A 12,594-nucleotide genomic window follows, 5' to 3' on the forward strand; every position below is an offset into this window, starting at 1 on the left:
TTATACTGAACCATACTTTACATTATCTTCTCACTTTCACATTATAAAGTTGTTATCTTACCTATAACACTTATAAGGTCCCTTTTGAAACATGAAGGAAATAAGAGACAAAATTGTTAGGTATGTTTTTTTTTCTGACCTTAATTTTCCTTCTGGATCGATATAGTAGCTATGTCTGTCTAACATTCTAAAATCTCAAATCAAATGAGCATCAAAACTGTAGCATCAAAGAAAATCTAACTTTTTCAAAATAGGTTTGGTGATGGTGAAAAACTAAGAGAGAACAGGAAAACAAAGGCAAATGATGCAGCAGTGGGGTTTACATTTTTGATAATATTGTAATGTCAGCCTTTAAAAAATAAAACTGGAATGCGACTTGTAACATGGCTTATTGTTGTATTGATAATATTGACACAGGTAATCTGTTTGTCAGTTGTTCTTTGACTTATTCATGTCACATTGGTAATGTAGTTGGTTACAGTAATACTGGTTAAAGGAGAACACTGTCAAGCTGAGGTAGAGAGGTACAAATAAAAAAGGTGTTAATTCATAAATAATGCAAATGAAAAATAGCATATATTGAAGATAGAGGAGAACCTGAAGTCTAACAAAAAAAAAAACTGGTGGTCAGCATGCAGAAATGACCGTGTTTGTGGCTAATGTTTAGCCCTGCTGGTATTGTAACTATTGACATTGCAATTCCAAGACATCTCCAACTAATGTGTTGTTTGAGGTAGGGTTCACTATAATATAGGCTCCAATGTGCAGTTGACTCAAAAAGACTGGAGATTGATTTAAAAAGTGTATAAAGATGGGTCACAAACTTGTATGTGGCACATCGGAGTGAAGTGAAAGTTCACATGAAGTAACCACTCTCCAGTGGAAAGCATGTAAGTGGAAAGAGAGTTGTATTTTGGGATGAGTCCGAAGAAAAACAGCATTCTGGGCCCAGTGTAAGGATTACTGAAATCCAGGGGGTCAAGGAAATACGGAAAGGGGAAGGCAAGGCACATCACTAATTCTTTATCAGGGAACCGGTTTACTATCCCAGAACATCTGACTGCTCCCAACTGAGAAAAAAGAGAAAACAAGAATGAAAATCTCATATCAATATACAGTAAATTTCAAAGTTTTGGGAGAGTAAGATTTTTTAATGTCTTGGAAAGAAGTCTTTTGTACTCATAAAGGCTGCATTTATTTGATTTTAGAACACAGTAAAAATTTATATTGTGAAACATTATATAATATCTTTTAAAATACAATTATTATACAATAGAAAGGTTTACATTTCCGAACCTCAAATTTAATAAAACGATCAAATTTCAATTATGAAATATATATTGTACAATATTTGTACAATATAAACAATATAAAAAAAGCATTAAAAAAAACAACATTTTCATGTTACCTTTTTCAGTTGGTGCTAATGCATCTGCACTTTAAGTATCCGACGCTAGCCCTATAAACAACATTAAAAAGAAACATTTAGATTATAAAAACAATGTTACAACATATATCAAGCACTTACATCAGAATACGTCTTTGTCCTAATATATCTTTCCATCCTCTCACCAATTCACTTTTCAAATAACTTCAAGTATTTGTCACGTAATGTCTGTTAAACCATATTTTTTGCTCCCATTATTATTTACTTAACTAGTTAACCCAGCACTGCGTTGTTAAAACAGATTACCTGTTATCTGTCCCAATGACTCTTCACCATCATCAGGGGCTGAGATGATCTTACCAGTCATGGGGGACACACCGAGCACCATGGGCTTCTTTTCTGTTTTGGGAGCTCCCTCCAAGATAACCACTATGTAGTCTCGTTTGGGCTCTTCCAAACAATCAGGCGCACTTAATGTTTCAGCTAGAGCAACTTCCTCAGCTCCCGGTCATCTGGTTCAACAACACTTTCTGTAACTTCTACAAATGGACTTGCTGCTTCTTCATTTACTTTACTTACTAAAGCCTCCATAACTGTACTTTCTGCAGTCACCTCTGCTGCCTTTACTTCCTCATCCACTAGAATAACCTCTTCTGTTACTTTGGCTGCAGGTGTTTCCTCAAGTTCTTCAGTCACTACAACAGGTGCATCTTCAGCCACAGCAACAGGAGCTTCTTCAGTTACCAGGTTAACTGCTGCCTCTTCTGGCACAGGGGCAACAGGCATCTCTTCAGTCACTGGGGTAACTGATACCTCATCTGCTTCTGGACCAACAGGTGCCTCTTCTGTTACAGAGGAAACTGGTGTCTCTTCTGCCACTGGGACAACCAATATTTCCTGTTCTATCACCAGGAAATCAGATGCTTCTTCTGTGGATACTGGTGAATCAAACGGCTTTACTACTGGATTCTCTTCTAACACTGTGGCAACAGGTGGCTCTTCTATAACTGGGGAAACTGGTGCGGCTTCTGTAAATGGAGAAACGGGTGCCACCTCTGTTACAGGTTCACTTTCCAAATGATCTGTTGTAGGAACCTCAGTGGGCTTCTCTGGTACAGCTTCAACTGGCACATCTTCCACGGATACAGACTCAATAGGAACAGCCTCGATCACGGAGGCAGCAGCCAGCTCTCCTGGTTCTGCAAGACACAATCAAGTCACCCAATAATCACACACACAAACACACAAGACATTAGATGTTTGAGAGGTATCAAATGACTTATTTAGAGGTTTTATAAATGTTAAAGCATTTTAAGTTCAAATATTATTGTTTAACAATTATCATATTTCTGTTTGTGTGTGTGTGTGTGTGTGTGTGTTTTTGTGTGTGACTGTAGTTTAAAACAGAAGATTAATCTAGACACAGACCCAGTGGAAAAGATACAAATGAGACTTACCAAAAGTAGAGCACAGAGGTTCATCCTCCCTATATTAGTGATAGTTATAACAACAGAGAAACATGCTTAAGTAGCTGAAGCAAAGTTTAGCACATTCAGGTATGATCTATGATGTGTATCTTTGCATTTCACAGAATGTAAGAGGTTTTCTGCAAGTATCGTCATTCATGTTCACAGCATGCAGCTCCATTTAGGGGTTTCCATTCATTCAGAACATACATGAAGGCTTTACTGCTAAATATCACCTAGAAAGGGACACACCACAAGAATAACTATCACAAGAACACCAATGACCTTTACACTAAATTCAGCATTTTAAAACATTACTTTTAAAAACAGAGGATGAACTCAGTATTTATGATTCTGGAAAAACAAAAATTAAACACAGAATAACTTTTAGATTTTTATAAATTTCATTTTATTAATTTTATTAAATAGCTTTGAATCCATTTTATTACATGACTGCATTTTTCCAAGTAAATGAGCAAATTCATTGATCACACACACTTGACCGTCTTAGTAAGTTCTCTCAGTTCAGTCATACAGAGGAGTATAAAGGGAAAACTAATACAGAAACACAACTGACCTAGTTGCTAGGAAGCAAAACACTCACAGTTTCACAATATTAACTGGCTTGTAACAATTAAGTGATTTCTGGCAGAGAAATACTTTGACAAATCCAAAATGTCATAACTGAACTATTACTGTTATTATAAAACAACAAATAACTACGTACAGAAGAACATTTGCTTTTTGGTGTCTTTGCATGCAGTTGTTTCTCAAATAGGAAGTAAGTCAGAACAGAGGTTAAAGGAGGCTGGCTCAGATTTGGGAGAAGATTGAGAGTAAAGCTAAGAGTAAGAAATTAGGAGTACAGGAGTAGACGGTCTGAAGTGTGTCTATTGGAATGTTTGGTCACATGTAACAAAAAGCAGCAACTTTGAATTCTCACAGTGGTTTCTACAGTAACCTACTCTTGAAAAACTTATAATTTATAACTTTTTCAAGTTAAAATGTATTTATATAATTTTCAAATATTTCCAGCAAAATCCAGGAATATAGCGAAAATATACACAATAAGCTGTGTGCTATATAGTGGGATGACTTTATTGCAAAGCAATCATCAAATCCTGTTGTATAACACTGATGCAACCAGAGGAAGTACAATATGATGAGGACGATACAGTTAATTACATACACTATAATTTATTTCATGTGTCTCCGATCACCTTAAAACTTCAGTTTATGACTAAGGAATCTACTTGTTAGGGAGGAAAAATGAAGATCGATAGAGAGACCTGCAGGATTCAAGCAATAAAATATCTCTAAATTGTATGTGCATAATTTTGTTCTTCTTTGGATGTAAGGTTAACAGGTTCAGATATAAAAACATTTGAGTCTTCCATATCTTGTGTGTGTATGTGGGTGAGTGTTTGAGTAACAGTGAGCCATTTAGGACTCTGTACCAGAGGCCTCTGCTTCTGCCTCTTCTTTGGAGGCTGGTGGCGTACCGTTGCTCTCTGACGCCGGCTCTTCAGCTTGGATAACAGGAGTGACGACAGCCTCTGCTGCTGCTTCTACTTCCTCTGCTACCTTCTGCACTTCCTCTGCCACTGCTGCCACCTCTTCTGCTGTCTCAGCAACGAGCCCAGCCACCTCAGCCACCACCTCTGCAGTCTCTGCGACCGTCTCGGCCACCTCCTCCACAACCGTCTCAAGAGTTCCTGTCTTCCCTCTAGTGGCCTCAGCTGCTTCCAGCAAGACCTCAGGTGCCTCGGCAGGAACATCCTCCTCAGCTGCACTCTCTACAGTTTCTGCCACCTCACCTTCCTCTGCGCCAGCTTCTTATAAACAGACAACAGAGAAGAAAGAAAAATAAGGCATCAAGCTACGTTTTCATCTTTAGCACACTCATACTTCCTTTTGAATCTCACATAAAAATGACTGGGTTGAGATTATACAAAATTATATATAAAAAATTAAACCCATTGTTAAAAAGCATATTTTGCGATCAAAATAAAAATGCATTATTTTATAATTATTTAATAATTAAAAAATAAAATTAAAATCAGCACACTGCAGTAATTCAATCCTGTCATAAAGTAAATAAGTTCAAATACTACTAACATGATGTTTTTATAAATTAGAGAATAAGAATATCTCATAATTTATTATCATTTTTATAATAAAAATAATTATTGCCATTTATTACATATTACACTGAAATAAATAAATTATATACTGAAATTAAATATTCCATTAAAATAAAATTCTAAAAATTGATTTTCATTTATGAATACAGAGACATTATAGTATAGATCTTGCAAAATATGACCTTTGATTCAGGAGTGTTATACCTTGACAGTTTCTGTAAGGTGGTACTATAATCATCAATAACTTTCCTAATATTCATTAATAAATCTTTTGAGAACTGTACTAACAATTAATGCAATTAATTACAGAAGAAATATATAACAATATAATAATTAATAATAGTTTTTACTAATGTGAGAAACTATAATTATTACTAAAATAATGATTTTTTTAATTGTATAAATAGCAATGGTAATTTAATTCGTTTGTAGGTATATTATAATAGTATTAATTTAACTGGATTTAATTTAGGTTAGTTACCTAAGAACATAAGTGCAGCTAAGAACATCCATATTTAAAGCATTTACACTTGCTGGCAAACCTTCAAATTCTCTCACCCACAGCATCCATCTTATCAAACCTCCTGAGAGCTCCCATAAATGGGTAAACAGGGAATATAAACCTAGCTGTCAAAATCACAAATAACCCGATCACCGCAGGCAGCATGCAAAACCCAAGAATGAGGAGGGAGGGTGAAAAGAGAAACTGAAGAGAAACAAGGAGAAAGGGGCTGGGAGGACAGGTGAGGTGAGGGAATACAAAAGATGGTTGAGCCTTACCATCTGTTCAAAGTTAGCAGTACCAGCAACTCTGTGAATTCCAGCAAAACTGAATAACAAGCAAAGGGGCTTTGTTGTGCATGTTTTAACAGTTAACTCACAGAGGGAAGTATTCTTTTACATGTCTTTCCATTTCTACTGTATTACACCACAGTTAACATTTAAATGAGTGTTTGAAAGACAATGGAATTAAAAATATCAGTTCAATGGAAAAAGCAGGAATCATAAGGAAATCAGCTCAGGAGAGAATCATCCAAAAAGTTCTGAATGAAGACTATAGGTCACCAGCCCCGACTGTCCGAATTAGTTTATTCTGGAAAGAGTCAGAACAAAGAGACAGGAACATTAGGAAAGAGATTAGGTAAGGTTTTGAGTTCGTTGTTCAATATTATGATTTCTTAGTTTTTATTTTTATTTTATGGCATTTAAAAGACCACAGTATAAAACTGGACCTGACTGCAGTCATTAATAGAGAATCACAGGTAAGTAATTTGGGGAAAAGGGTTGTGTGAGAGAATGGGAGTGCACAGGGGTGCAGATGGATCATATACACAGTTTATTTAAGAGGAAAGTGACAGTGTCAAAGAGAAAGGCACCCAGTTCTGATTAACAGGATTTCTGACAAATAGGATCAGGGTATCTTGGTGTGTTAGAAGGATAACACGAGAACAACTACTTAAGCCAATCTTATATTTACATTTATGCATTTTGGAGACACCTTTATTCAAACTGATTGCATGCAAGATATCTATTTTATCAGCTCTCAATTTCCCTCACAAATTGAACCTTGGCATTGTAAGTACCACACTCTACAGGGATGCGGTTTCATTAAAATTTAGCTCACTTTTTTTTTTTTGAGCTTTTTATCGCACTTGTTTAGCTCACTTTTCTGTTTCAGTCTGAAGAACATCTAGGCTCTTTATAAACAAGCATTTGGCATTGCAGTTTAGCCATTATTCTACCAATATCCGCCCATTATAGTGTCATTAGAGGTACTTTGTAAAACAATCCCACTTGGCATATCAGAAGCTACTCAGATATTTAAGAGACAGAACTATAATTAGTCCATTTAAATATCATAAAGTTATATTTTAGGGTTCTTCGTTGGACAGATTATGACATAAAAAGATCACTCATGAACTCACCATTGCCATTCTCCCCACCTAAAAAACAACAACAAAAATATTAAATGATGGCACACTGCAAATATGAAATGTTATTAAACCCTGAAGCTGCTGTATAAACTCCCTCATATCAGACCGCATTACAACACATAACATCCCTTTTTTTATAATACTTAAATGAGACAGCTTTTTAATGCTGCTGTCATTTAGATAAGACCGTTTAATATTTTTGGCTCAGATGCAGAAGTGTCAGAAATGCTTGGATTTGACAGTTATTTAATTAGCTGTCTGCATTACCATGCTGACCACAAGATGTGAGTAAAAGTGACTAAATAACAACATTAACACTGTTTAACCAGACCATAGGTGAGACTTACCCTTAGGGGGCCATGCTTTGGGTTTCCAGTCAGACTTGGGACGAGCATTAATTTCAGAAACACGCTCAACAAAACGTGCTTGGTCTGCTGAAACTGTTTTGCAAGCCTATCACAGAATTCAAGAAAGACATTAATTAATTAAACAAGTGATCTGACATCACACTATACCATCAATGGTTTGAGTTTTAATCAGACTTACATATGCCAAGGCACCTGCGAAGGCTCCACCGCAGAGGACGACATAAAAGATATTCTGACCAGAGCCGCCAGGAACCGACGACATGAGCCTCCGTGGAACTACTGCACAGAGAACAGAGGAGTAAGACCAAGATTCTGGATGTGTGAGGCAACAATGTAAGAAATCATGTGTTTTTGCATTTCCATGAATCAGAAATATGGTGAAGATAATCTTAAGTTAACAGCATTTTATACTACGCATGTGAAGTACTAAGTGGACCCGAGTGTTAATGCAACAGTTAAGGGTTTATATAAACGTATACACATCAGTCAATTGATTCCTTAAAAGATAAAAGGATTTATGCATTATTTCCTTACCTAGATAATTGCTTTTATATCACCAAATATTTCGCTTTATATACTATGCTTCCATGACTATCAAAAGTCTCCTCAGTGCTGACAGTTCCTTGTCCTAGAAGAAGTTAGAGGGCAGGGAGCAACTTAAATTTAGAAAACCATCAGTGCAGTCCAATCAGAACAGGAGGGCAAAGATCACTCTGACACAAACTTTGGAGATTTGTTAAGTAGTAACTTCAATACTCTTCTTAAGATAATCCAATCACTTGTGCCCAGCTAGAGTAAACGGCTTCTAGACACCTCAGTGTTATTTATACAAGCTAATTTGTTAATCTTTCCCAGGAGTCAAAGGGTGAAGCAAACAGAAAACGATACGTGCTCGGTTAGACTACTAGGAACCAACATAACTTTTTCAATGTCAAAGGCTGATGACGATATTTAGTTTAGGATGAAACTGGCCGATATAATTCCTATATTTACACAATACCATTTAACAACCGCAAATAAGAGATAAATTATGAAAGTAAACTCTTATATCACACAAAATGAAAAGGAGGTAGTCATCTTAGTCTTATACTGATATCTAGTGGTGTGGATACAGAGTTAAAAAAAAAAAATGAAGAAATTAATAAAAAAAAAAAAAATGTTTAGTTACCAAAAATGCTCTGTTTGCAGTCAATTACATTTATTTCATTCCACAAGTTGTCCAATAATATATATATATATATATATATATATATATATATATATATATATATATATATATATATATTTACAACACTATATTCAATGTTCACCATTTAGAACATTTACTGATCCTCATGTCTGTTGAAACCCATGAACCCATGAGCAAATCTGGAACAGCTGAAGTGAACTAGAATTACAGTAAAAGGCCATAAGCGTAGGCATATCGTCCATCCGCTCATGGCTATTTGAGGAGATATTTATTGAACAGGAAAGACACTGTGATTATATCGATGCTTATTTCAACATTTTCATGTCATATTCTTATTAACTACAAACATCCTAACCTAGATTTTCACATTCATTTATCCAATACAATCAAACACACCATGTAAGGGCAGACAAATGTTTGGCTTCAAGAATGTTTGCATGTTTATTTAAACAACCAGGGTTTCCCAACAGGGGTCTATTCATAACCCCCAAGGGTACATAAAGGAATTGTCAGGGTTTGTGAGATTGAAAGGCCAGTGCTAAATAAAATGTAATAAGAAATGCAAATGTTTAGAAGCCTAAGGTAGAAAAACTCATAAAAATCCATGAGCGGAAAACACATAACAGAATTTTTTTTTTAAAGCATGAGCTAGCGCACAAAACGTAAGTATTTTTAATAACTACTAGTATCTAATAAGTACTTGTCACCACTGCAATACATACTAGTCAGACCTGAATAATTGATGTCTGTATGTAGCTTAAAAATAATATTAGTAACTAATGGAATGGATACTAGTATCTTAAAAGTACTAGTAGCATGAAAATAGAGTAAATTTCAAGGATTAAATGTAACGTGGCTTGCCATACAGCAACCACTGTCTGCGTCTATAGCTCGACCACGTAAACAACCACGTGAGCTGTTCGTGGAAACATACCCTGAGAACATTGAAGGTCACAAAAATCAAGCAGTACGAGTGCTAACACCATGCTGTCAAATTTCACCCGTTTCCCTATTACGCAATTTTGTGTTTCATAATCCATTTAGTGACGACAGAATGAATTTAGCAGAGCAAACATTAATCGAATCACGTCCAAGAGTCCACAACTAACTTTTCACAATGTTTAAAATGCACAGGGATGGTCAAGGTATTTTTTTGCTTCAAAAAATTTAGCTCTGCAAAATGACTATTAGTGCAGATCTGTATTGGCCAAGATGGCTACATTTTTGTGTTCTTGGTGCCAGGCTGCGGTTTGAGAAGTGTACACTGTGTTCCCTGCAGATGAATGTGAATATGTGTGAGTATAGTAGGCGTGAGACCTCTGGAGGAACCTAAAAACGTGAGCGACTTCTCGAAAGCCATTTAAAAATGTGGAGCACCAACAGGATTTGATGTTGAGACTGACCTTCATGTCCCCTTTACCCGAAACTAAATGTAACCTGCTCCAAAATCTGTCGTTTTTGTACAGTATAATCTCTCTCAAGCACATTTTCATTGTAGGCAACATCGGAATGTGTGAACAATCACAATTAACAGATCGCGAAATCTCGAAACGCACTGGAAAAATACATGATTTCTAGGAAAAATGAAACTTTATGAGACAGATAAGATGGTGCTCACCATTTCTGTCGAGGTGTGCGCGGGACAGGGACTGTCGCGCCAGAGGCACACACCTCTGCCAGGCTGCTCTGCACCCAAACATCGTCCAAACTGAGAGTCCAGCGGAGGAGCAATGAATGACTGAAGAGCGGAGACAGTTGAAGGAGAGGAGGGGACATGAGGGGAGGAGGAACCGCTCGACTAAATCCTCCCTCTGCTGGGAGTCCCTGGCACTGCCTTCGAAGCAAGTGTCTTTATATTCACTCAAATAGCCGTTTTTACTTGTATTATTTGTTTTATTTACTGTTGCTACTTACAGTACATTGCAAAAAAATATCTTAATTGAATTAAAGTGCCACAGGACGACCCCAGTTTTCATAGATTTATCATGGTGCCAGAAATTACAGTAGGCTACATTTTCCTAATATTAGTGTATGGTTCCAGTTTATTTCTATCCCAAATCTTACGTTGCAGTAACGTTTACAGGGTGTTTGTGTGGCAACCTAATACGAAACATTTCTAACAGTTGTTTTCTATGTTTCATGACTGGATTTGCAGAATGGTTTCTGTGTAACAATCTGTTAGCTGTAGTCGGATTTTTATACCATTCTGTTTAATAGTATGTCTATACAGTATGTTTTTCTGTGTGGTGAAAAGCTGCATTGATTAATAAGACAGGACATTCTCTAGAGCTCTCTGGCCAATTAATTAATACACTAATTAGATCCTGGTGCAGAGATTTACACCAAACATACTCACTGTTTTGTGTCCATGCATGCTCTCCACTGTATGAAGGTAATGCCAGAAATTCCTAATTTCATCTTTTTACTCAAATCGTTAACTTGTTTCTCCTAAATACATTAACCTGTCTCTTAAATATTTAAAATTTAATCTTGGAACACCACTGGTTTGTCAACACTGAATGTTGGCTTCAAAAGTCTGATTTAAAAGTTGTATTTACTTAATTAGGATAGACAAAGTTCAAGAATGATTCTGTAATTATTTTGCTTATAAACCACATCATTAGTCTAAATTAAAGGGAACAAAGATTAACTATATTTAACAATATTTATATCTTGGCAACTCATGTTTGCTGGAGTCAAGAGAGAGTGACTAGAGGCAAGTTGTATATACACATCTTTAATAAACATTATTGTACATCATTCAAAAGCAGAGGAAACAGGAAAAACAGAAGATCCACAAAGCACAGTGCAATCGTTGCCCTACAAAGGACACAAACAGTTACTATTACATCATTAGCATGGCATCTCTTAACAAAATGTGCAAATGACACTAACACAGACTAAAGATATACTCACATGTCCTGGTGAATTACTGTAACCCGTTCCGTGTTTTGTACTCATGCACATCAGTGCGGTGCTGTTTAAACAGCTAGTGGGGAACAGAGAGTGTGTTTAGAAAAATAAAAAAAGGAGTTTGTGCATATGTTTGAGAGATCATTCAAAGTGAGTTACCAATGCCCACAAGACAGCAGTGCTCCCAAACGCCAGGCCTACTCTCAGCATGTTTGGCTTGGACGGATCCGGTTTGGAAGCTATAAAGGAATTTCTGCTAATCACTGAAAAGAGAGCGTTTATAATTAAAACAATGCTTGATTTATTGGACAGTTTTGGAAACTTTTAACTTCATAGTTTGTATATGAATTCATTTATTAACCCACTGGTGGCAGTTTTCCAAATATTTAAAATGTTATAATGCACAATGTTATTATTATTTTTTTTTTAGATGTAATCATAGACTGGATGTAATACGTATTAATGTAACAATTATTAAGATATTTACAAATATTTTAAGTGTCATTGGTTGTAAATGGCAATTAAAACACAATATATGGAGATTACAAATGTTTTCTAAAGCTGTAAATAAATGCCTGTAACATATAAGTAACTCGTACGTGCGATCAAACTAATGTATGAGCTGCTGTGTTGCTATGCTAAGCAAGGTCAGGCCATCCTGCTTTGCAAACTTACATGAGGCTAATAAACAATTGTACCGAGGAAATGTACTGAGACTATAATGTACGTCAAATATAATCCGCATTGTTGTACTACTCACTCTTATTGACAGTTGAAGTCCGCAACAATAACCGATCAAGAGGCATTTTGACAGCGTTTCTCTCCAAGACAAAATGCGATCCTTGCTCGATTAGTTTCCCTGGCTCCTGGAACGGCTGGCCTAGTAGTGGCAAGTAGAGTAATCGATCACGAACGAATGAAACACAGGCGAGTGAACATACAACCATTCAATAATAATCAAAAACTCCATATTCTTAAAAAAATATTAAAGGTTTTATTTTTATTGACAATTTTCTCTAAATAGATGCTTTATTCTTTGGTCTCCTGGACAACGATAAATTAAAAACTCCATAGCAATAAAAAATGTCCATGAAAAATACATTATCATCTTTGTTTCTTATTTGAATGATACATTAAATAAATATATAAATAAATGCATTTAGCAGACGCTTTTATCTAAAGCGACTTACAGT

The 12,594-nt window shown here is 35.9% G+C and overlaps 2 protein-coding genes and 1 long non-coding RNA gene across 7 annotated transcripts; all 3 read right to left on the reverse strand.

Moving 5' to 3' along the window:
* Positions 1-235: 235 nt before the first annotated feature.
* Positions 236-1,888, reverse strand: LOC113091142 (uncharacterized). Its single transcript, XR_003287289.1, has 3 exons — positions 1,694-1,888; positions 1,409-1,459; positions 236-1,070 (listed from the first exon to the last, which is right to left on the reverse strand). It is a non-coding gene; the product is annotated as an uncharacterized LOC113091142 (long non-coding RNA).
* Positions 1,889-3,289: 1,401 nt separating this feature from the next.
* On the reverse strand, positions 3,290-10,260 carry mgarpa (mitochondria localized glutamic acid rich protein a). 5 transcript variants are annotated; one of them, XM_026256596.1, is made up of 5 exons: positions 10,107-10,260; positions 7,478-7,578; positions 7,279-7,384; positions 6,923-6,940; positions 3,290-4,688 (listed from the first exon to the last, which is right to left on the reverse strand). In XM_026256596.1, the coding sequence occupies exons 1-5, from the start codon at positions 10,186-10,188 to the stop codon at positions 4,297-4,299; spliced, it is 699 nt and encodes a 232-aa protein (XP_026112381.1). In that variant the 5' UTR covers positions 10,189-10,260; the 3' UTR covers positions 3,290-4,296. The 5 variants fall into 5 exon arrangements, with proteins under 5 accessions (XP_026112381.1, XP_026112379.1, XP_026112380.1 ...); XM_026256594.1 differs by having other exon boundaries at positions 3,290-4,691; XM_026256595.1 differs by having other exon boundaries at positions 3,290-4,691; positions 7,478-7,575; positions 10,107-10,255.
* A 944-nt stretch (positions 10,261-11,204) lies between these two features.
* Positions 11,205-12,300, reverse strand: ndufc1 (NADH:ubiquinone oxidoreductase subunit C1). Its single transcript, XM_026256601.1, has 4 exons — positions 12,162-12,300; positions 11,561-11,664; positions 11,405-11,477; positions 11,205-11,308 (listed from the first exon to the last, which is right to left on the reverse strand). Exons 1-3 carry the CDS (start codon positions 12,205-12,207, stop codon positions 11,418-11,420), a joined length of 210 nt encoding a protein of 69 aa, XP_026112386.1. The 5' UTR covers positions 12,208-12,300; the 3' UTR covers positions 11,205-11,308; positions 11,405-11,417.
* Between the last annotated feature and the right edge of the window lie 294 nt (positions 12,301-12,594).

The sequence above is a fragment of the Carassius auratus genome, unplaced genomic scaffold (assembly GCF_003368295.1).
Source record: "Carassius auratus strain Wakin unplaced genomic scaffold, ASM336829v1 scaf_tig00214077, whole genome shotgun sequence".
Taxonomy (NCBI): Eukaryota; Metazoa; Chordata; class Actinopteri; order Cypriniformes; family Cyprinidae; genus Carassius; species Carassius auratus.